The 25181-nt window shown below is 45.5% G+C and overlaps 1 protein-coding gene across 1 annotated transcript; it reads left to right on the top strand.

Moving 5' to 3' along the window:
- Nucleotides 1-46: 46 nt before the first annotated feature.
- LOC120647068 (putative dihydroflavonol 4-reductase) lies at nucleotides 47-23307 on the top strand. Its single transcript, XM_039923681.1, has 5 exons — nucleotides 47-461; nucleotides 21741-21869; nucleotides 22241-22405; nucleotides 22510-22815; nucleotides 22915-23307. Exons 1-5 carry the CDS (start codon nucleotides 204-206, stop codon nucleotides 23053-23055), a joined length of 999 nt encoding a protein of 332 aa, XP_039779615.1. The 5' UTR covers nucleotides 47-203; the 3' UTR covers nucleotides 23056-23307.
- The last annotated feature ends 1874 nt before the right edge of the window (nucleotides 23308-25181 follow it).

Genomic DNA, 25181 nt, shown 5'->3' with positions numbered 1-25181 from the left:
AGAGCTCAAGCTGGGTGCTGGCGTGGCCGCGTGGGGCGTGCTGCGTGTTGCCTTGGAGGTTTGGATCAGCAGGGGAGAGCGAGCAGGTAGAGAGCGCGCAGTGCCGTGGGCTGCGATCTGGGATCAAACCGGGCGCCGCCGGCTGCGCGCGGTGCGGCTCTAGCTAGCTATCCTATACGACCCGAGAGCTTTGTCGACCGGCCATGAGGGTGGTGGTGTCGGGCGCGACGGGGTTCATGGGCGGCCGCCTGTGCGCGGCGCTGGCCGACGCCGGCCACGACGTGCGCGCGTTCGCGCTCCGCGGCGTCGACGCCTCCGGCCTCCCTCCCTCCGTCGTGGTGGTCTACGGCGACGTCACCGATGAGGAGTCGCTTGCCGCCGCATTCCGCGGGCGCGACGCCGTTTTCCACACCGCTGCTGCCGTCGAGGCGTGGCTCCCCGACGCCTCCGTTTTTCACACCGTAAGATGATGACCTACTTCGTAACGTAACGTGTTTTTTCACATTCGTCTCTACACGTACCCATACATTAGGTACATACTAGTAGACGAACACATACATTAGGTACATACTAGTAGTATTACACAACTGTTCTAACTGTGTCTAGAAGCGCCAGAACTTTACAGAAGCTCATGCTCAACAATCCTTTTTTGAATCGTCTTGCTCATGCGCAAATAATTTGAAGTTCTTGGCATGCTGACTACTGACTAGTGGCGTCATAGCGACCTCACACTCACAGTCGGTAGGTTGCCTCTTTGGCTCTTTCTACGAAGTTCCTTTGTCCGTTGTCCCGCTGTTTTATGACATTTTTCTTCCCTCCATTAACTCCGACGTGCCCAGCGCCACCCCGTGCTACATCGTGGTCATAGATTCACTACGAGAAGGCATTTCATTGCACGGTTTCTAGAGCGGCCACAGCGTTGGGTAAAAATGATGCTCGGATTAGAAAGAGAAGGTCCAAGCATTAGTTTTCAACACTGCAGCAGCCGATGCTCGATGCCAGAACGATAAGAAAAACTTGTTCAATCTTCTCTGCAGCTGTGTGCATACTGCATACTCCATTCCTCTTACACATATGGAGCAGAAGCACTTCTTTATCTTTTTTTTTAAAATTCGCAATAGCAGGTCCGGCATCGATGCTCCTACATTACCGCCAATATCCAGATAAGGCACATCGTTTAATTATGACGTGCCGCTCTGAGCATCGGTAGCGATGCATGTACACTGTAGCTGCCGGAGTGCCATGTGGTCTCGTGGGACCGAAGCCGGCGACAAGAGGGGGGTGAATGGGAGCCGATCAAAATTTCTTCGAAATTCGAATCGTCGGCCTATGTCCCAAAATCGCCCAAATCCTCAAGCGTTCTGACCAAAGTTTGGAGTAACTATTGAAAAGCTAAACCAACACAAAAGGCCGCGAACGAGCGAGCGAAATCACGAAGCAAATCGAAAGCAAAACGGAAAAATTGCAGAACTGATCTGCCTGAACCGGTCTGACCGGTGCGCTGGACCGGTCTGACCGGTCGTGTCTATTCAAAATCCAGCAGACCGGTCTGACCGGTCTTGCCCACCGGTCTGACCGGTGGCACCCAGAAAACCCCGAAAAACTTAGATTCAAACGGCGAATCTCGACCAAACGACCACGAAAATCGATGAAACTTGGGGGATAGCTTCGCCCCTACCCCGTGAACATATCCCCAAAAAATCTCGTCCCAAAGATCAACGAATCTTGAGAATTATGGGGGAGATCAAAAGGGATTGGGGTTTTCTCAAATACTCAAAAACTTCAATTCTGATGAGCTCGTGATTCCAAAAGATTTGGCACGCAGCTAGAAACACGGGAATCACTCCAAAGAGCTCTACGAAACGTCACAATCAAGTGCATCAAAATCGAAACGAAAATCCATCACAAAAAGCACAAGAGAGACAGAATTGGATTGATTCAAAGGCCCAGAGGGCACAAGGAGGATGGGGCCTCCTTTCCCAATCACATCCAACACAAAGTCTCACAAATCCATGGACAAATCTACTCTAAAGAGAGGAACAGGGGTGTAAGGATCACCGGGGTGTCCGACCCTAGAGGGGGAGGGGGTGAATAGGGTCGCTAATCGCTTTTCTATCCTAGGGCTCAATCTAATTGCATAAGATAAACCTAACACGTCCTACACATGCTAGTTATGACTAAGGTTTATCTATGCTACCCTCTACTTACCCCAAAAGACTTGCAACCTAGCCAATCCTAATCAAACTAACTAGGAAAGTAAAGGTAAGCAAGAAAGAGTAAATGCGGAAACGTAATGCGGTAAGTAAAGCGGTAAGGGAGAGGATATGCAAACTCCCGTGAAGACACCAAGACACACGATTTAACGTGGTTCGGTTAGGACCCCAAAGTCCCTCCCTACGTCCACGGCCACTTGCTCACAAAGAACAAGTGGGATGCCGAGTCTCTTCGCTTGATCACCGTCTTGCCACGCCTCCAAGGCTCCCGACAAGCAAAGGCTAAGTGACGCCAAGTCACAAAGACGAGGTCACCGCCACCGTCTATCTCGAAGCGTCACCACGGCACCGTCTTCACTATCTTGGAGCTTTAACACCAAGTAGGGGCCTCCTTCCCCGCACAAAGTGTCGTTGCCACTCCACACCAAGTCGGAGGGTCACACGACGAGTACAAGTGTTTGCTTGCCGCAGCAAGACTTCTCTCAAGGGAGCTCTCGCAAGAACTAATCCCTAATCAAGCACTAAGCACTCTAACAAGTGTGCTTAAGCCTATATGATGTACAATAAAGCTCTATGGTGGTTGGAGATGATCTTTAGCTCTAGTATACTTCTTTGAACTCCAGCACTATCAAATGGTGCGGCCTTGGGGATATATATAGGCAGCACAAGCAAATATAGCCGTTGGAGAAAAGCTGCCAGAAATGTGCTTAACACCGGTTAATCCGATGCTCCCCAAATCGCCATCGTCGGTTTAACCGGTGATACTAAACTGCCCACTGAAAACTAGCCGTTACGTGTACGGGCAAACAACCGACGCAATCGACCGGTGTATGTAATGTTAGCGTCGGTTTAACCGGTGAGTGCAACTATCCTCTGATCCTTGAAAAACAAACTCTCTGGACAACTGCACCGACGCCATTAACCGGTGCATCATCGGTTCATCCGATGTATGCATTTTCCTTGGTCTGCTTCTGCCATTGCACCGACGTATTCAAACTTCCTATCGTCGGTTCATCCGGTGCCAAACCCTAGCCCGCAGGCCATCTCTGTCATTGCACCGATGAGTACATTTTGCCTTACGTCGGTTCATCCGGTGATACTAAAACTCCCAGACGTGCTCAAGTCAATGCACCGACGTGTGTAATTTGCTTGGCGTCGGTTCAACCGGTGACTTGATTTCTTTTAGGTTTCAGGGCGCTGCCCTGAGACCTGCGAGGGGCGGAACCCCCGTAGGGGCGGCCCTTCGGGCCTAGCTTCGCCTCTCTTCTCTTTGTCATCACTTGAACCTAAAAGCCTGAGTATATCATCTAAGCAAACACATTAGTTCAAGTGTTGCGTGTGTCATCAATCGCCAAAACATTATATTGAAATATGGCATGAGAGGCCATTTTCGCTACAATCTCCCCCTTTTTGGTGATTGATGACAACACAACCAAAACAAGCAAGATGAATTTCAAGAATATGAAGTTGATACCAATTTGAAAAGTTAGAAACTACTTAGCTTGCTTGGATGACATTTCAATGCTCATTTTAAAGAGCCCTTGATACCAATTGTAGAAAGAATTGTAGAACAAAGGCTTGTGTGTGGTTTGAACTATATGAGCAATGAAAAATTTGTACCTTAATCCATGGGATCATCAAATTGCACTTCTCCCCCACATTGACTAAGTACCTCCCCCTATCACCATGCATCCTTTTGCATTGCATTTTCCATTCCTCCCCCTTGCTAATGGCATCACTTGCTTGCTTTTAGGGTACATTTTCTCCCCCTTTGTCATCAAACACCTAAAAGCTTCATAACCACTAGCAACAAGGATCATTAGTAGCAAAAGAAATTCACTAGTGATAGAGTGTTATACCAACTAGATTAGGCATATCTCCCATTGTTTGAACAAGCTCCCCCTTTTTCAAAACTTGTGGCACCTCCTATCTTGACATCCATTGTAATACCAATTGTGACTTGTAGGGGTAGTGTTCAAAAGAAATTGAATTCATGGAGATAGCTTTAGGTGACTAGCCATGCCTCCCTATATCATATATCTCTTTAACCTTTTGGGAGTTATGGCTTGGTCTTCTTCCCTTGTCCAATCTTTCTTGATCCATTGATACCAAATGTAAGGTTAATTGCAATGTGTATTATCTTGATATCGAGGGATTGAGTGTATTACCATATGGACAAAAAGGAGTGTGACTACAACAAATAGCACTTGTAAAGCATGTTAGTCACAAAAACACAAGCTATAGAGTTAGCTCCCCCTAAATGTGTGCATTAGTGTTTGAATCACTTAATCAAATGTATGCACTTGTAATTCACATAATGGGGATCAAACTCTATAACTTGAAAAACATGACACCAAATGAATACCAAGGATAGGATTGATACCAATTGTAGACTTTGGTATTTTCTTTCGAAAATATGTGTCATGGTGAAGCAACGGTTTTTGCCCATGTAGGTTGCACTAGATAAGAAGTTAGTACCAAAACAACCTACAAAGCCTGAGTATATCATCAAAGCAAACACATTAGTTCAAGTGTTGCGTGTGTCATCAATCGCCAAAACATTATATTGAAATATGGCATGAGAGGCCATTTTCGCTACATCTACAAAGATGGGAACCCTACCAAAACTCAATCCATAATCCTGCAAGGTTTGTTTCATCCAAAGTATCTGGGAGAAGCAGCTAGCAGCGGCAACATACTCAGCTTCTGTGGAAGACAGCGCTACGCTAGCCTACTTGCGAGAGGACCAAGACACCAAAGATGTACCGAGAAATTGACAAGTGCCGGATGTCGACTTGCGATCCAACCGACACCCACCGAAATCGGCATCAGAAAAGCCCACCAAAACTAGAGAAGAGTCCGCAGAGTACCAAAAACCAAATTTAGGGGTGAATTTCAGATACCTGAAGATGCGTTTCACCACCTGCCTGTGGGAGGTGCGCGGAGAATCCTGGTAGCGCGCACAAAGGCAGACGCCGAACTGAATGTCCGGTCGCGTCGCCGTCAGGTACAGGAGGGAGCCGATCATGCTCCTGTACTCCTTCTAGTCCACCGCCTCGCCGTCCAAGTCCACATCAAGCGCCGTCGATGTGCTGATCGGAGTCGGCTGAGGAGACAAGTCGCTCATGTCGAACTTCCGCAGCAAGTCTCTAGTGTACTTGGCTTAATGGATAAAAGTGCCCTGAGGAGTTTGCTTGATCTGCAGCCCGAGGAAGAACTGCAGCTCACCCATCATGCTCATCTCAAACTCCCTGGACATTTGCTCAGAAAACTTGGAGACAAGAGCGTGAGAAGAGCCACCAAAGATAATATCATCCACGTATATCTGAACCAAAAGGAAATCAGTGCCAGATCGCATGAGGAACAAAGTTTATCCACATATCCCATTTTAAAGCCCTGAGCCAGCAAAAAGGTTTTCAATCTATCATACCAAGCTCTAGGTGCCTGTTTCAAACCGTAAAGAGTTTTCTGAAGTTTATAAACACAGTTCGGATACTTGGGATTTTTGAAACCAGGGGTTGCTTCACATAAACCTCTTCTTCGATAAAATCATTCAAGAAGGCAGATTTAACATCCATTTGGAAAACCTTAAAACCCTTGGAAGCAGCAAATGCAAGAAAGATTCGAATAGCTTCCAAACGAGCAACATGGGCAAAAGTTTCCTCAAAATCAATACCCTCTTTTTGGCAAACCCCCTGGGCAACAAGTCGAGCCTTGTTCCGAACAACCAAACCATCCTCACCCTGCTTGTTTTTGAAAACCCACTTCGTTCCGATGGGATTACAAGCAGGTGGAGGCTCGACCAAAACCCAAACTTGGTTTCTTTCAAAATTTTCAAGTTCCTCATGCATGGCATTGACCCAATTAGAATCAGAAAGAGCGTGTCCAATATCTTTGGGCTCAAAAGAGGCAACAAACGCTGAATGAGCAAAGCCAGCGATATTTGTTACCTTGGACCTGGTGACTCGCTCGTTGAGATCACCTAGCATCTGTTGAGGTGGATGGCGATGCTGAATGTGTCACGGTGCTTCCCGTGTCGAAGTCGCCTCCTCCTCAACCAAAGCTGGTGTCTTCTCAGGTGCAGCTGGTGAAGCCTGAGTCACCTCCTCGATCAGCCCCCGGGAAGTAGACGTAGTCGGATCGTGGCCGTCGTCATCGTCCGAGCTCGTGGCAGAGATAGCTGGGTCCACAGCACGCGTGGTAGCCTCAGTATCGCCCTCTGCAGCTTCTTCCTCCTCATCTTCAAAGATGGAGGTCCCAAGCTCATCATCTCCTGCAACTTCAAAGACAGAAGAATTGCACGGTGCAGTCTCGTCGAAAGTGACTTCACAAGTCTCTCTGACGATGTTAGTATCAATAATCAGCACACGGTACGCTCTAGAGTGAGAAGCATAACCGAGAAAAATCCCGTCAGACGAGCGAGACTCAAACTTATCAAGATTTCCATCTTTCAGCACAAAGCACCGGCAACCGAAAACTCTGAGATGGTCAACACGGGGCTGGCGTCCAAACCGCAACTCATAAGAAGTCCTGTGCATGAAAGCACGCAAGAAAATGCGGTTGGACACGTAACAAGCGGTGTTAACCGCCTCAGCCCAGTATTTGCGAGGAGTCCTATGCTCATCGAGCATCGTCCTCGCCATCTCAACCAGCGTCCGATTCTTCCGCTCTACAACTCCATTCTGCTGTGGAGTGTAGGGGGAAGAATACTGATGTTCAAGCCCTTGATCACTGCAAAAGGCGTCAAAACGAGCGTTTTTGAATTCTGTGCCATTATCACTGCGAATCTCTCGCATGGCCTGGGGTAGCTCGTTTTTCAACCTCAAGATCAAGTCTCGAACCAACTCGAAAGCCTCATCCTTGGTTCTCATGAAAAAGACCCAAGAATAGCGAGAGAAGTCGTCCACAATTACAAGCACGTACCACTTCCCATCAACAGACATCACCCGAGAAGGACCTACTGTGTCCATGTGTAGCAATTCTCCAGGGTGAGCGATCATCACTTGATTAACAGGCGGATGAGAAGCGGCAATCATTTTCCCATGGCGACAGGGATGGCAAACAAGGTCCTTTTCAAACTTCAATTTGGGCAATCCTCGGATCAGACCAAGTGAGCTCAGTCTCGACAACAAATCGAAGCTCAAATGTCCAAGTCTCCTATGCCACTTCCACAAATCAGAAGAAGGACCAGTCATCAAGCAATAAGAAGGGCCAAAAGGAGTTCCAGAGAAGTCAACCAAGAAAACTCGATCGCGAGGTGTAATCAGGCAAACCAAATCTCCCCTGGAATTCAAAACACGCGAACAGCCCTCCTTGAAGCGAACCTCAAACCCCTCATCAAGAAGTTGCGAGACAGAGAGCTAATTAAAATCAAGATTCGAAACCAAAGCAACTTCTCTCAGGGTAAAGCGATCAGAAACCCGAACAGCGCCAAGTCCACGTACCTTTCCTCTTCCATTATCCCCGAACACAATGTACTCCTTTGAGCGCATCTGGGTGAGGCTGGAGAACCATTTGTCATTTCCGGTCATGTGGCGCGAACAACCGGAGTCCATAATCCACCGGTTCTCCAAGCCTCCGACCTGCACATCAGTAGTGAGACAAAGGGTGAGCAAATATCTCAACACTGGGGTTAGCAAAGTGAGAAGCAAACCAGTGTCAAGCCATTTGCTCTACAGAAGGGTTAGCAAAACCAGACAAAGCATATCCCCTGTCCCGTCTACCGCGTGACTGACGAACACCACCGCGAGGAAAGGGTGGAGCCTCAAAACCTCCTCCAAAATCTCGGTCCCGTGGTCCATAGCTGTACTAAAAACGACCAGGAGCACGACCGGCAAAGCGACCACCTGCTGGAGCACGGTAACCACCACCGTCTCCCTGACCTCCACCTACACGGCGCGCCCTAGCATCTCGCCTATCACCACACCGAGAAGGACCATGCACCCGAGCAGAGTACATGTCCGCGTTCCGTCTCTCCTGCTCTCTCCTCACAGCCCGCTTCCTCCTGAAGCAAAACTCCTCCAGGTGACCTTCCCTATCACAGAACTCGCAGTGGTACGTTACCTCGCGCTTGGGAGGTGGAGGCCTAGCCTGCGGACGGGGAGGAGCAGCCCTCTTCTTCTGGGCAACCTGGGCTGTGGCAGCAGGGAGCGTGTCGAGGGAGTTCCTCAGCTCATTGGGCTTTGGAACCCAAACCTGCTTCTGCGGAGGTGCTTTCGGTGGTTCTTTAAGCACACCATCCGCGGGGTCAACAAGCGAAGGCTTCGTGCTCGTGCTAGCAGTGTTTCCAGCAGCCTTGCCGATCTTACCATACAACCTGTCAAAGTATGACTTCGTGTATGTGTAACCAACCCCAAACCCTTCACCACGCTTGAACTGCTTGATCATCATGCCCAACTGCGGCTCACTAGCAGAAACCCAACTAAGAATCGCCATAAGATAGATATTCTCATTCTCCAGGTTGGCTTTCTCTACCGCAAGATTATCCAAATCAGAGATCAAACCAGGGCAAACAGAGCAGTCAATAGGTGGGCTAGACTCTACGACCTTAGTCTTTCCAAAAGACTTGATCAAAGCGTTCTTCTCCTCTAGCTCCAACCTAAGCGTGGGACAAAACTTACAAGCGCCAAGCAAAGCAGGCCTAGATCTAAGCTCTTCTAGTTCACAAACAACAGTAGCAAATTTGGACTGCAAAGAAACTAGATCAGACTTAAAAATGGGACACTCATCGCATTCAAGCACATCACTAACAATGGGAGCGTCCTTGACAAGTTCAAGCTCATGCTTGGCATTGGCTAGCTCGTGAGACACGTCAGAAAGCAAAGTCTTAGCAATATCTAAGTTCGCAACGTTCTCATCATGCTTGGCACGGAGAGGAACAAGATCATTCATGTGAGATATGCAGCCAGCGCACTCATCCTCACTAGATTTCTCCCTAGCACAAGCCAGCTCAGCCCTAAGCTTTCTACGCTCTCTAGCTGCTTCCTTAAGCAGCCTCTTCTGGTTGTCGAGAGCGGCGTACAACTCCCTAACCTCTGTATCAAGCAGGTCGATCGTGGAGTTTACCTCTTAATCGCTCTCGGATCCAGGAGAAGAGCCGGAGTGCGTCGGTGTAGCATGTCCACCCGAAGACGCACGAGCACCGTCGGCTTCACCCGCCATGGTGCAGAAGCTCTTGCGCCGACCGGCCGCCAAGCAAAGGCCGATGAAGCCGGTGGCTTCCTTGTCCCGCTTCTTCTTCTTCTTATCGTCGTCGTCGGAGGTCGGTGAAGAAGAGCGGTCAATGTCGGAGCTCTTGTCGAGGTCGCTGATCTGCACCAGGAAGGCCTTCTCCCGCTTCTTGGCCTTGTATTGGAAGCGCTTCTTGAGCGACTCCTTGTCGAAGCGTCCTCCCCGGTCACAACTGCGGTGCTTGTGGCGCCGACGCTCCTTGTTGGAGCCTCCCTTGTCGCGGTCGCGGTGGCGGTAGTAGTCGAAGGAGTTGTTCTGGCCACCGCCGGACTTCTTGGCGCAATCGGCGTTGAAGTGGTTCAGATCGCCGCAGTTGTAGCACCCGGGGTTCTTCTTCCTCTGCCTGTTGTGGTAGACGCGCTGGAACTTGCTGATGAGGAGGCACAAGTCGTTGTCTCCCAGCGTCTACAGCTGCTCATCTGAAACAGAAGGCAAAGAGGCAAGAGAAAAGCCAAGAGCAGAGTTAGCGTTAGAGCTCGATCCACCTGGGCCAGTTGAAAGGCCCTTGTTTGGTTTTGGTAATTGAATGAAAACTTATGTGGACTAATAAGTGTTTATGTTGAGATACACAGAAGATTAGTCCACACAAAGACACTAGTATGAGCAACATGTGCCATGGAGGAGAAATGGCTAAGTGTTGATGCTATGCTCATATAGTGTGATCGAGAAGCTCATTGCATATGAGACATGACATGGAGTTATGTGACCAAAGTGGAGAAGATCAAGACAAGGCTTGGCTTGATGGACCGGTTGCAATGGAGAAGGGCAAGTCAAGGCTTTGAAGCGAGGGACCGCGAGGCGGTGAAGCTTGGGCAAGATTTGGCGCCGATGGACCGAGGCAACGGTGAAGAGCGAGCAAGGTCAAGATCGATGGACCAAAGAGGTCATGTGATGATATGGAGTGGATCATATCATTTAAGAAAGATCAAGCCAAGTGTTGACTCATGATGATGATCAAAAGGCTTGATGGAGTTTGGTGCTTGTGTGGCATCAACATTTGGGAAGATGAAATGGAATGCGCAAGGCAAAGGTATGATTTGTAGGGCATTTCATTTCACCGGTCAAAGGTTGTGTAGAGAAGTGCATGACCGGATTTAGGATAGATGGCCGTACTATCAAGAGGGGCAAACTTGTCTGCATATCGGTCATCTAGTGCCACTTGAGCGATCTAACATTGCGATGTTGCTAGGATCGAGTGGCGTGGTGAGATCAAGTGAAAATCCTTTGAAAATGATTGTGAAATGCTAACACACATGCACTTGGTGTTGTTCACGTGGTGGTGTTGGCACATTTGCAAAGGAGAAAGAGTTGGAGTTGATGTTGATCAACTTTGGGAAGTAAGAAAGGTTTTTCGGTTTTCTCTGGAAATTAGGTTGTCTCTTGGAGTGGAATACTGCTTTGATCCATTGTGTTTTGGATCAAGAATTCAGTTGGGTTGTGTAGCCCTCTGAATTAGCTTTCCATAGAGTCCAAGATCACCTAATTTGGACATCGGAGCTAAGAGTTATGGCCGTTTTACCGAGGTACATTTCTGCTGGAAATAGACCTGCGGACGGTCCGCCCTAGACCTGCGGACGGTCCGCCCTTGAGGGGCGGACGGTCCGCCGTTATCTCGGTTGAGCTCAAACAGAACCGTTTTTGGCTCTGTGGGTGGTCCAAAATGACCTGCGGACCGTCTGGTCCATGGGGGCGGATGGTCCGCCTTTAAAAGCTGAAACGGGCGCAGAAACTTGGTTGTTCTGTCTTGGGTGCCCAAAATGACCTGCGGACCGTCCGGTCCTTGGGGGCGGACGGTCCGCCTCCTACTGAAATTTCTGGGACAGAAACACTGCGGGTTCTGTGTGTGCTCACCTTTTGAACTGCGGACAGTCCGCCCCTGGGGAGCGGACAGTCCGCCGGTAACTTCCAGATTTAGTCAGAGACGTTTGCAAATCGGTTGGTTCGAAGTTTTGAACCGCGGACAGTCCGCCCCAGGGGCGCGGACAGTCCGCCCGGGGCTCTAACGGTCGACTCTGACACATAATCATTGCAGTTCTAGCCGTTGGTTTTAAATGGCGGACGGTCCGGTTTTTGTGAGGCGGACAGTCCGCGAAAACTCAGTTTTCACGGGATTTGAGTGTAACGGCTAGTTTGTGGCCTCCCTCTATAAATAGAGGGTGTGGCCGGCCATTTGAGCGCTGAGAGCACCTTGGGGACTTGGTGTCCATGTGTGAGAGTGCTTGAGAGCCCTTTACTCACTCTAACTTGATAGTAATCATCCGATCGAGTGAGAGAGCGATTCTAGTGCGTTTGCTTTGAGTGATTGCATCGAGTGGCACTAGGTAATCGTGTTGCAAGCCGGTATGCTTGTTACTCTTGGAGGTTGCCACCTCCTAGACGGCTTGGTGGCAAGAGACTCCGTTGAAGCCCGCAAGAAGTTTGTGCGGTGCTCCGGAGAAGAGTTTGTGAGGTGTATTGTGCTCACCCCGCGGGAGCCGCGAAGAGCAACTCTAGTTGAGCGAGACGTGAAGAGCAACAAGTGGTCCGGCCGGATCATGTGCTAGAGCTCGGTGTGAGCACTCCACATGGGAGAGTGTGACTTGAGAGTCACCACTAGCAAAAGGATCGGCGACAACCTTGGAGCTTGTCTCAACGGGGATTAGCTTGGTGGCAACCAAGTGAACCTCGGGATAAAAATCACCGTGTCATTTTTGTCTATTCTTCTCGGTGGTTTGCATTCTCCAAATCACAAGCCTTGTATTTACATTCATCTATATCTTGTGCTTGTGTAGTTGCTCTCTAGTGATTAGTTAGCTTGTGTAGCTTGCTAATCATCTTCTTGCTTGTGTAGCTAGAAGTAGAGATCCTAGTGTAACTAGTTAGTTTGTGTAGCTTAATTAGTTGCTCTTTCTTAGATTGTGTAGCTAAGCAAGTTGAGCTCTTGGATTTGGATTGTGTATCCTTGTCCTTGAGCATCTAGTGAGCTTAGGTTGGCTTTGTGCTTTTGCTCATTAGAATTGTGTAGGAGCTCCCCCGGTTTGTAAAGTACTAGTGCTTAGGCTTGTGTGACTTGGCATTAGAATTGTTAGGAGAGCTCTTACTAGCTTGGCACTCCATTTACTTTGTGTAGGATCTTTTTGGAGGTGCCTTAGAGTTATAGTTAGAGGGGTGTAGTCTTGGCTAAGCGAATAGTTTCAATTCCGCATAAGTTTCGGTTAGCCGGCGCAATTAGTTTTAGAAAGGACTATTCACCCCCCTCTAGTCCGCCATCTCGACCCTACAAGTGGTATCAGAGCCGAGGTCTCTCATTTGTGGTCCTTACCGACCCGAGAGGATGGCGACTTATGGGCTAGATGTTGAGTGTCCACATATTTTTGATGGCACACACTTTGCACGGTGGAAAAATTGGATGATATGCAATTTTAAATTTATTTGCCCTCAAATGTGGTGGATGGTGGATGTAGGTTTTTCTCATGTGTTAGATGAAGAAAATCTAACTCCAACACAAGAGAAATGCCTAGATCTAGACATCCAAGCTACTAACATCTTGTTTAGATCTTTGCATAATTGCATTCTTGGTGAGATCATGGATAAGGAAACCGCCCATGAGATTTGGAGTTATCTAAATGAGAAATATGGGGCGGCCTCCGATGATCATGATGATTATAAGACCAAGGAGGAAGTGCATGAGGATGATGAGCACATCCATGACATGGTGGTTGTGGAAGATTGCTCCATCTCATGGTCAAGTGATGACGATGATAATCAATCTACAACAAGTTCACTTGACATGATTGATGATGATTCAAGTGTTGCAAATTATGATTCTACTCCAAGCATACTTGATGATCGAGTTGGCTCATGTACGGATGATATTGCTATGACAAGCTCATCTCCATCTCCACATTGCTTCATGTCACAAGGTGACACAAAGGTATCAAATTGCAATGTGATTGATCTTAATTCATATGATGAGCTCTTGAGTAGATATGCTAGCTTGACCAAATTATTTGAGGAAGTGTTAGCCAAAACAATCAAATTTGAAAAAGAAAACTCTTTTCTCAAAGACACATGTGAACAACAAAAGCATTTACTTTATGTCATGAGTTGTTCACATGAGGAGCTAAAATTGACTCATGAGGAGCTTAGTGTTGCTCATGAAAATTTGGTACTAGACCATGCTTTACTCACTAACAAATTTTCTAGTAAAGGAATTAAAACTAGTGAGAGCTCTTCACATGGGTTAAAAGATCAATTGCAAAATGTTGCTAACCCTTGTGATTTAGGAAAGAAACATGTATCCACCTCATGTGATGATTTATTGTCTATGCCATGTACTTCACATATAGATGCTTGTTCTTCTTCTACTATGCAATATGAGACTAACCTTGTAGAAGAAAACAAAGAGCTCCAAAGTCAAGTGAAGTATTTGAGCAACAAGATAGAGAGATGGACAAAATCAAAAGTCACCCTTGAAAGCATAATCAAAAATCAAAGAAGCTTCGGTGACATGAGTGGCATTGGTTCCAACAAGAGCAAAGCCAAAGGCAAGAAATGGGGCAAAAATAAATATAATAGGAAGATGAAGAAGCAAGAAGAAATGAAGCTATCTCATTTCATGTGCTTTCAATGCCATGAGATGGGACATCTTGCAATTGGTTGCCCCAACAAAGAAAAGCTCAAGTTAAAGAAGGAAGAAGAGAAGCTTAAATATATCAAATGCTTCAAGTGCCGCACTTGGGGTCACCTCACCTCAATGTGCCCAACCAAGCAATTGGTGAAGCAACAAGAACCTCAATCAAAGCCACAAGTTGAGCAAGAGAAGGCACCCCAACCTCAAGTCAAGAGCAACCATGATGATCAACTAGATGACTTGAAGATGATGAAAAAGAGAACAAGAAGGGGTGGCAAAACAAGAGCAAGGCATCCAACTCATATTCAAGATGCCAAGATGTTGAGCAATAACAAAATTCAAGAGAAGAATCCACATGCTCACATCAAGTGCTATAGTTGTGCAATATTGGGTCACCTAGCTTCGGGTTGCCCAAACAAGCTTGAGAAGAAGGCTCAAGCAAACAATGAGAAGCAAGGCAATGAGATACATCAAATGAGTAAGGAAGAAAAGGCTCAACAAAAGAGAAGATGCTACTTATGCCGGGAAAGGGGACACATGGCTTATTCATGTCCCTTAGGTAACAATTCTAAGCCTATTTCAATTGATGCAAATATTATGCTTAGAAAGGATGGTAATGGTACCTCATTTGTTACTATTGCAAAACATCCCGATATTCATACTAAGGCATTGCCAAAGTATGTTGCTCCTAACTTGAGAGGACCCAACCTAGTTTGGGTACCATCAAAATGTGGATGAATGTGTGTAGGTACCAAAGGCATTGGAGGCTTGATTCAAATAAAATTCATATTTTTGATCTTATGATTGAATCAAGGAATTGAAGGTTTTTGCATATATACAACCCAATGCCAAGTCAAAACAATGAAGTTCAAGTACTACAACATACAAGTATCTTTTTCTAGTTGTGAGAAATTCATTGGAAATATTTGATGGCTTGCAAACTTATTTGTGTTAAATCTTGCTTTTGAATGAAAAATCTTTTCGCAAATTGAAAAATGAGCTAAATGTCATTTACTTCTCAAATATGGCTTGAAAACTAGTACATATGACATTTGGTTCTTATGTGCACTCTTTGCTTCAAATTTTTGATTTTCCAAAGCTTTTATGGGCTATTTATGAGTTTCCTTGATTTTACTTGATCTATTTTTTATTTCTCGTTCTTACTCACTCATATGAGTCTTTGGATGGTGTTCATGCTAGTTTTGTGATTTTTGGAATTTTATTTGAGCAATGATCCCATTTCAAAGTTGAAATTGTGAAAATTGGAAAAGTTCTAGGCTGTCTGAATTTTGGTAGTGCGGACAGTCCGCGGGTAAGAGGCGGACGGTCCGCCGTTCATGAGACTTGTTTACCAGAGTCTCTGCAGAAAAGTTTTAAGCCGCAAAATTACACTGCGGACAGTCCGCCAAAAGACCGCGGACGGTCCGCCAGATGCACCGGTAAGCTTCGGTTACACCGATGATATGTGCACTTAGCAAGCGCGGACGGTCCGCCAGTATACCGCGGACGGTCCGCCTGAGATAAGTTGAATCTGCTCAAGAAAAGTGATAAATATTGGATTGATCTTGAGTCACTTAAATTGAAAGGTCCTCAAGTTGAAATCATCTTTACAAGTGGTTGAGGAACCTAGGTTTGGTTTTGAAATAATCTAGAAGCATCACGAGTATTGGGTACAAGGCCATTTGATTGAGAAGTATTTTTGGCACACTTTTGGTACTCAAGTTGAGAATCAAGACCAACCTCAAGTAGAAAGAAAAGGACTTAGAGCAGACTCCAAAATTACTCATCATGACAAGTCCATTGTTTGATCAATCAACTAAATTCATTTCAAGTAAGTGTCAAGAATGGTTCTTGGAGAGATCACTTCTCTCTAGAGAGAGGCGAGCCGCCCAAGAGTGGGATTGACAAGCAAGGTGCTTGGAAGGCCAACATAGAAGTGGTTATCTAGAGTCATTGGAGATGCTTAGTTGAAGATATCAAATGGGTTGATCAAGAAAAGCAAGCAACACCCAAAGTAGAGAGATTCATGAAAATTCAAGTGATATTCAAATGGTATTCTCTCATGCAAGCAAAAATCAAAGAGATGAAGCAAGCCAACCACAACAAGATAGTGCATTTGATAATAAGTGATATTCATTTCATATGGGTGAAGAATGGCTTTCATATTAGTATTCATTGTCTTCACCAAGCTATTATAATTGGACTTCATGATGCTAGTTGGAGAGCTAAATTGGAATCTAATGACTATCCTCTACTCCAACATAGCAAGGTGAAATTGCTTGACATATGCATTCATACTATGCTAAGGACATGATTAGTGCATATAGTCATATATAGTGATCATTCATGAAAAATAAAATAATTTTAAATGTTTTATGATGCCACTATTACTTCTATGCTTGATATGATCTAGTGGTAACATATGACATGTTCATGAGCTAGTAAACCCAAGTAGTTGATCTAGAAAATGAGCTTTCAAGTGTTTAACTCAACATTGTCAAGATAACCCTTAAAATGAGGTGTGAAGAAGCTTATCATTGGTTCAAACCGAGTTGAATTATTTGGGCAAGTAGTCTAGATCAAGTCAAAGAGAAAGAAGCTCATGGAAACAATCTAGTTCAAGAATTGATTATCAATGTCAAATTCAACAAGGTGATCCATCATGATTTTACAAGTGATACTAGATTCAACAAGGTATATCATTGTATCTCTACAAGTGATATACATGGTCATACAAGTGGTATTCATTCAAGTACATCTAGTGCAACAATGGTGGTTTCACAAGTGATCCTCAACTTTAAGTGATCAATTCAAATCAACACAGCTACCCTCATCAAGAAGAGCTCAAGATTCAAGTAGATTGACAAACACTTTGACATAGGGGGAGGAGCCCCACTACAAGGTATCAAGGTCAAGAATCCTACTAGTATCCTACATGTGGCATTTCAAATCTTCATGTTTTCACATGTTGTTACAAGTAGTGTCAATTTTAATCAAATTGAAAGTGTCCATCAAAAATGAAGATTCAAGACTCAACCATCTACCTAAGTCCAACTCTTTGTATCAAACCACAAGCGCTTCATATGATTGCCTACAAGGGGTATTCAAGTGGTAGCCATTGATCTTCACATGGCAAATTTCATATGGTTTCGGCCCTTTTTATGGTCATTGATGACAAAGGGGGAGAGAAATGAACAAAGATATGAATTATCCTTGGATGACAAAGGGGGAGATGAGATGAGAGTGCAATCATGGACATGGATCAAGATGAGCAATATTGAGGAGGATCAATATTCTTGGACAAGAGGAGCACACAAGTAGGGGGAGCAAGCTCATGAACTTGGTTGTTTGCATTTGATATGTGCATATTCATGCGCTTGCTTGCATTTGCATAAGTTTTAAAATTTATATATGCATTGCTTGTGTGTGATGTATGCTAGTCATAGAACTTGATTGATGATTTGACAACTAGCATGCATAGATTGTAGCTAGACATTTTTTTTTACAAGTGAATCAAGAGCTTTGCTAATATTGTTGATCTCATGAGGTATCTTGAGTTTTTTATGAATGTCTAGTTACTCATTGATGCTAAGGAATGAACTTTAAGGATGCAACTCAAATTGGTATCACGCTTCAAAGGTTTATCCTATATACCTTAGCATCACTTAGTAGTGATAACAATCCCACAAATTTCATATTTATGCATGTGTGTGAGTTTAAAACGAAATCTCTTGAGCACACATGTAGGGGGAGTTATTACTACCAAGTCGGATTTTTATGGTGCTTATCCAATCTTTCACAAGTAGTCTTATTGGTGGATAAGAAACATAAAATCCAAACCAAGTTAGCTATTTACACATGTGTGAAGTGCTAGCTTGGAATATGCTTAATTTCCATATCTTTGTAGAGTTGTCATCAATTATCAAAAAGGGGGAGATTGAAAGGCTCTTGTTTGGTTTTGGTAATTGAGTGACAACTTATGTGCACTAATAAGTGTTTATGTTGAGATACACAGGAGATTAGTCCACACAAAGACACTAGTATGAGCAACATGTGACATGGAGGAGAAATGGCTAAGTGTTGATGCTATGCTCATATAGTGTGATCGAGAAGCTCATTGCATATGAGACATGACATGGAGTTATGTGACCAAAGTGGAGAAGATCAAGACAAGGCTTGGCTTGATGGACCGGTTGCAATGGAGAAGGGCAAGTCAAGGCTTTGAAGCGAGGGACCACAAGGCGGTGAAGCTTGAGCAAGATTTGGCGCCGATGGACCAAGGCAACGGTGAAGAGCGAGCAAGGTCAAGATCGATGGACCAAAGAGGTCATGTGATGATATGGAGTGGATCATATCATTTAAGAAAGATCAAGCCAAGTGTTGACTCATGATGATGATCAAAAGGCTTGATGGAGTTTGGTGCTTGTGTGGCATCAACATTTGGGAAGATGAAATGGAATGCGCAAGGCAAAGGTATGACTTGTAGGGCATTTCATTTCACCGGTCAAAGGTTGTGTAGAGAAGTGCATGACCGGATTTAGGATAGATGGCCGTACTATCAAGAGGGGCAAACTTGTCTGCATATCGGTCATCTAGTGCCACTTGAGCGATCTAACATTGCGATGTTGCTAGGATCGAGTGGCGTGGTGAGATCAAGTGAAAATCCTTTGAAAATGATTGTGAAATGCTAACACACATGCACTTGGTGTTGTTCACGTGGTGGTGTTGGCACATTTGCAAAGGAGAAAGAGTTGGAGTTGATGTTGATCAACTTTGGGAAGCAAGAAAGGTTTTTCGGTTTTCTCTGGAAATTAGGTTGTCTCTTGGAGTGGAATACTGCTTTGATCCATTGTGTTTTGGATCAAGAATTCAGTTGGGTTGTGTAGCCCTCTGAATTAGCTTTCCATAGAGTCCAAGATCACCTAATTTGGACATCGGAGCTAAGAGTTATGGCCGTTTTACCGAGGTACATTTCTGCTGGAAATAGACCTGCGGACGGTCCGCCCTAGACCTGCGGACGGTCCGCCCTTGAGGGGCGGACGGTCCGCCGTTATCTCAGTTGAGCTCAAACAGAACTGTTTTTTGGCTCTGTGGGTGGTCCAAAATGACCTGCGGACCGTCCGGTCCATGGGGGCGGACGGTCCGCCTTTAAAAGCTGAAACGGGCGCAGATACTTGGTTGTTCTGTCTTGGTGCCCAAAATGACCTGCGGACCGTCTGGTCCTTGGGGGCGGACGGTCCGCCTCCAACTGAAATTTCTGGGACAGAAACACTGCGGGTTCTGTGTGTGCTCACCTTTTGAACTGCGGACAGTCCGCCCCTGGGGAGCGGACAGTCCGCCGGTAACTTCCAGATTTAGTCAGGGACGTTTGCAAATCGGTTGGTTCGAAGTTTTGAACCGCGGACAGTCCGCCCCAGGGGCGCGGACAGTCCGCCCGGGGCTCTAACGGTCGACTCTGACACATAATCATTGCAGTTCTAGCCGTTGGTTTTAAATGGCGGACGGTCCGGTTTTTGTGAGGCGGACAGTCCGCGAAAACTCAGTTTTCACGGGATTTGAGTGTAACGGCTAGTTTGGGGCCTCCCTCTATAAATAGAGGGTGTGGCCGGCCATTTGAGCGGTGAGAGCACCTTGGGGACTTGGTGTCCATGTGTGAGAGTGCTTGAGAGCCCTTTACTCACTCTAACTTGATAGTAATCATCCGATCGAGTGAGAGAGCGATTCTAGTGCGTTTGCTTTGAGTGATTGCATCGAGTGGCACTAGGTAATCGTGTTGCAAGCCGGTGTGCTTGTTACTCTTGGAGGTTGCCACCTCCTAGACGGCTTGGTGGCAAGAGACTCCGTTGAAGCCCGCAAGAAGTTTGTGCGGTGCTCCGGAGAAGAGTTTGTGAGGGGTATTGTGCTCACCCCGCGGGAGCCGCGAAGAGCAACTCTAGTTGAGCGAGACGTGAAGAGCAACAAGTGGTCCGGCCGGATCATGTGCTAGAGCTCGGTGTGAGCACTCCACGTGGGAGAGTGTGACTTGAGAGTCACCACTAGCAAAAGGATCGGCGGCAACCTTGGAGCTTGTCTCAACGGGGATTAGCTTGGTGGCAACCAAGTGAATCTCGGGATAAAAATCACCGTGTCATTTTTGGCTACTCTTCTCGGTAGTTTGCATTCTCCAAATCACAAGCCTTGTATTTACATTCATCTATATCTTGTGCTTGTGTAGTTGCTCTCTAGTAATTAGTTAGCTTGTGTAGCTTGCTAATCATCTTCTTGCTTGTGTAGCTAGAAGTAGAGATCCTAGTGTAACTAGTTAGCTTGTGTAGCTTAATTAGTTGCTCTTTCTTAGATTGTGTAGCTAAGCAAGTTGAGCTCTTGGATTTGGATTTGGATTGTGTATCCTTGTCTTTGAGTAGATTACAAAAGCCGCCCTTGACCTAACACAAGTGAAGGGGTATTTATACCCGCGGGACCGGTCAGACCGGTGCGCTGGACCGGTCAGACCGGTTGGTTAGACCGGTCAGACCGGTGCCAGGGACCGGTCAGACCGGTGCCAGGGACCGGTCAGACCGGTTGGCCTGCAGCACCCCCTGTACACGATCTTATCCGACGGCCGAGGTTCTTTCTTCGAAACGAAGTCTTCTCCGCGATGCCGCCGTCTTGATGAAGTTTCAGTCCGCGGTTTTGGAGGGTCCGCGAAACCCGGGTAAGTGGCCGGTTTTGAGAAAACCGCCAAAACATCACGCGCGGGAAGATTCCCGCCTCCACGCCGTGGCCCTAGACGTCGTTCCCACCTCGGCCTTCTGACGGCCCTAGACGCCGCTCGATGCCCGTCACCTCCTCGCCCGCAGCGAGGTCCTAGACGTCGTCGACACCCGTCGCCTCCGTCAGTCCCGAGACCGACGCCCGTGCCTCCACGACTCGGCGTCTTCAACCGCCGTCCGCCTCCTTGGTTTTGTGGCGCAAACCAAGAAACCCGCCTTCCGTCGCCGCTTGCGCCCTCGATCTAGGAGTGGACGCCATAGCTGCCGCCCGGTCCGAGCTCCGGTCCCGGCTGCCCTTCACCGCCGTCCACCACATGGTCCATCGGCCACAGCACCTCCACGGCAGCTCCCCGTCGACACTCGACGCCCGTGTACCTGCAATCCAAAGACCAAGCGCACGATCACACCGCACGGTTGACAATTCACTCATCACAAGCAGGATAGAGTACTCAACATTCCTCAGGTCTTTAATATTTAGGTAATGAATAAAACTAAATCCTCTAATGCAAGACTTCATTTTATGATTTTATAGACTATCATATCATTTAGACGTTGTACCCAAGTGACCAATATGAGTTGGTGAAACGTGTGGAGATGAAACACGTATAAATTTTCAGTGTCGAAGTACATCTTTTTTCTCGATGGCAAATAGAGAATTATCTCTTGATGTTTCCCATCTTTATGATAAAAATAAATCTGAAGGGTGGTTGACATGCCTTTATTACGCATTAATGCATCATCTCGCTAATGTATTTTATATCAAAAAAGAAGCCGGCGAGAGCTTAAAATGGGAGATGTGACGCATACCAATTACCAAACCGATTTGGTATGATAAACGTGCATTGCAAACCTGTGCATTTTCCCGTTGAAAGACACGCTCCTAGGAGGCCCCTTCGAGAGGCCCGTGCATTTACTAGCTGCTGCAATTAACAGGTGAACGTGGGGGGACTTGAGAATGTGTTGAAGGCTGCCAAGAGAACGCCGGAAGTGAAGAAGATAGTTTACACATCGTCATACTTTGCAATTGGCCCAACGGATGGTTACGTCGCTGATGAGAAACAGGTACAAACTCGTTTCAGAATTTTTGTTTCCCAAACTTCGACAGCAGTGGCTCTTCATGAATATAATAATGAGCATATGTATATGCTCGTCTAGTTACCGATCGATTAGTTGATTTTCTGAGTGGAATTTCTTTAATGAGCATAAATTTCGCGCTCTAGTTATAGGCCTAATTATTTGAATGTATTTTAATCTACCCATCCTTGTAGAACAACCCTGGTTTGGTATACTAGCACCCAGCTGACATTTCCTACTTAGGATCCTAATTCTGAAATTGGGTCGCGCATGCTATTTGAAAAAATTTCGTGTTCATTCAGAAATGCTTTTACACGTTACATACTGCTGCAAATTGTCAAATTGCTTTTAAATCTCAGGTCCATCAAGGGAGAGCATTTTGTACAGAGTATGAGAAATCAAAGTTTCTAGCAGACAGGATTGCGCTGCAGGCAGCCGCAGAGGGGGTGCCGATCACCATAGTCTACCCAGGCGTCATGTATGGACCTGGAACTCTTACATCTGGAAATCTTGTCTGCCGTGTTGTAAGAGATCTTTCCTTTGTTACAGTGCAAAAACATTCTTGACCATGAATATGTTGTTAAAGTAGTAATTGGCAGAACCTGATCAAATAAAGATCTTTTTGCAGTTAATTGAAAGGTTCAATGGGCGTTTACCTGGTTACATCGGAGACGGGTATGACAGAGAGTCGTTCAGCCATGTCGATGACGTGGTTAGCGGCCACATAGCAGCATTGGCGAAGGGCAGAGTGGGTGAAAGATATCTCCTCACCGGAGAGAACGCATCATTCGTGCAGATTTTCAATCTGGCTGCGAATATTACGAACACAAAGCCGCTCAAATTCCACATACCTCTCTGGCTGCTTGAAATCTATGGGCGGATTTCAGTTCTTGTTGCTCGCATAACTGGAAAGCCCCCACTTATCAGCTATCCTGTATGTGTATTATTTTCCATTTTAATGTTTTAGTTCATCATCACATAATGATGATGCTTTGTGTTGATACATAGTTGGTCCATAATTTCTACATTGCAGGGAGTGGATTGTATCAGACATCAATGGGCATACTCATGTGACAAGGCTAAGAAGGAGCTTGGTTATTGTCCCAGAAGCTTAACTGAAGGATTAGCAGAGACGCTCTTGTGGCTGAAGAATGAGAAACTGATCGAATTCTAAAGCTGTATCAGTTTTCATTCGAGTCCATATTGAGTTTTTTATCATGTCTTGCAACGGAACTAGTATAGAAGACATGAATAAACAAGTTGCTGAGAAGGACAAATGATAGGGGCATAGGTACGAAGGGTACTTGCCACAACCAAAACCAGGAGAGCATAGCTTTCAAAAAGAAAAAGAAAAAGAAAATGAGAGCATGTGAATGTAGCACCGACTTCATATTTTTTTTGGAAGAAACACCGGCTTCATATTGTATGGAAATGCACTATGCAGGGGCAAAGTTGTGATTGCTTTTCTTGCTGCCTCCACCTAGTTTCCCAAGAAATTGTTCCACGGCATGCCAAGAAAACTGGTCGTCCAGGAGTCCTAACAAACTAAAAGAATCCGAACAAGTGAACAACAGGACTATATACTGAAGGGTAAAGTCTATTTTTCAACCCTGAACTATCACGATAGTCCGATTTTGGCCCTTGAACTACGAAACCGGACATCCTACACCTCCAACTAACGAAACCGTCTGAAAAACAACCCTGGCTCAGCCAAAGGCGGTTTTGCTACAGTAAAATTTTCGAATTTCTGGAATTTCACACCTCTCTCAATTAAATAATAAAGAAAGCATAGTTAATATTGTCTAAAAATCATGATATTTTTTTGGGAGGTAGATCAAAAGACAAGGAATTTATTTTGCTAGATGTGATACATTAAACATAATGAAATTTGAATTATAAAATTTTAAAAATGGGTAGAATTCAAAATTCCATGAATTTTTGGGTTAGCTAAACCTTTGATAAAAATGAAATAAAAATATGATAATTCATAATTTTTTATTTAGTTTAATAAGGTATTTTTTATTGGCCCAAGTTTTTAAGAAAGTTTTTGAATTCCTTCGCAATGCTCAAATTTGAATCAAATTTGATTCCTCAAATTTTAATTTATGAATTTTCTATAGAACTTGGGCCAATAAAAAATACCTAACTAAACTAAATAAAAAATTATGAATTATCATATTTTTAATGTATTTTTATCATAGGTTAACTGACCTAAAAATTCAAGGAATTTTGAATTCTACCTATTTTTAAAATTTTATAATTCAAATTCCTTTATGTCTATTGTAGCACATCTAGCCAAAATAGATTCCTTGTCTTTTGATCTACCTCCCAAAAAAATATCATGAGTTTTAGACAATATTAACTATGTTTTCTTTATTATTTAATTAAGAGAAGTGTGAAATTCTAGAAATTCGGAAATTTTACTGTAGCAAACCGCCTTTTGTTGAGCCAGGGTTGTTTTTCAAACGGTTTCGTTAGTTGGAGGTGTAGGATGTCCGGTTTCGTAGTTCAAGGGCCAAAATCGGACTATCGTGATAGTTCAGGGTTAAAAAACAGACTTTTCCCTATACTGAATGTCTGAACAGAACAGACTAAGTATAATTTCAAACCGGCAGATTAGTGCAAGCACATACCATAACGATTTTATTCTCTCTGCATTGTCTGCTGGCTGCTGCTATCTGCCTATGAATGTTACTTGTCCAGCTTATCCAACACTAAGAAAGAAGTTTGTCACGCCACTCCACCTTGAGCCCGTGACAATGGCTCTGATCTCTGATTGTGATTGACCACACACTGATCTAACTGCAAGTCGAATTTGCCACCATCACCACGAAATCTTCTAGCCATGCATGGACAATGTCTGAACCGGCGTTACGTTTGTCTGACCTCTATGAATTGAGGCCAAGAGCCAGTAATCAATCCGATCTCTGTATCTAGACACATCCCGTTAATTGCAACTCATCGAGCAGCATCCGAACAAATCATAAGCTCACGTTGCCTTCAAGCAGCAGCAGGACCAGCAGTGCGCAGCGGGGTGAAAACCCCGGCTGCCGTGGCAACCCCAAACCCTAACCCAGCAGGCCCTGAACCCTAACTACGGCGGTCTGGGCGGCACGGCGAGCGACGGCGGTGGGCTGTTTTGCGGGGAACGTCTGTTCTTAACGCGCGCGAAGCCGCGCCGAGCTATCGCAGAAACGATTTCAATCACACGGCGCGTGCGTGGTTTCTTCCTGGGCCAGTTCGTACTTGTTGTTTCGTGGGCTGGAGTTTTCGTGGGCCGGTGAATTCCTTTCCAGATTG

Source organism: Panicum virgatum, chromosome 9K, assembly GCF_016808335.1.
Source record: "Panicum virgatum strain AP13 chromosome 9K, P.virgatum_v5, whole genome shotgun sequence".
In the NCBI taxonomy this organism is placed as follows: Eukaryota; Viridiplantae; Streptophyta; class Magnoliopsida; order Poales; family Poaceae; genus Panicum; species Panicum virgatum.
The sequence above is the reverse complement of the archived record's forward strand: the minus strand, read 5'-3'. Positions and strand labels throughout refer to the sequence as shown.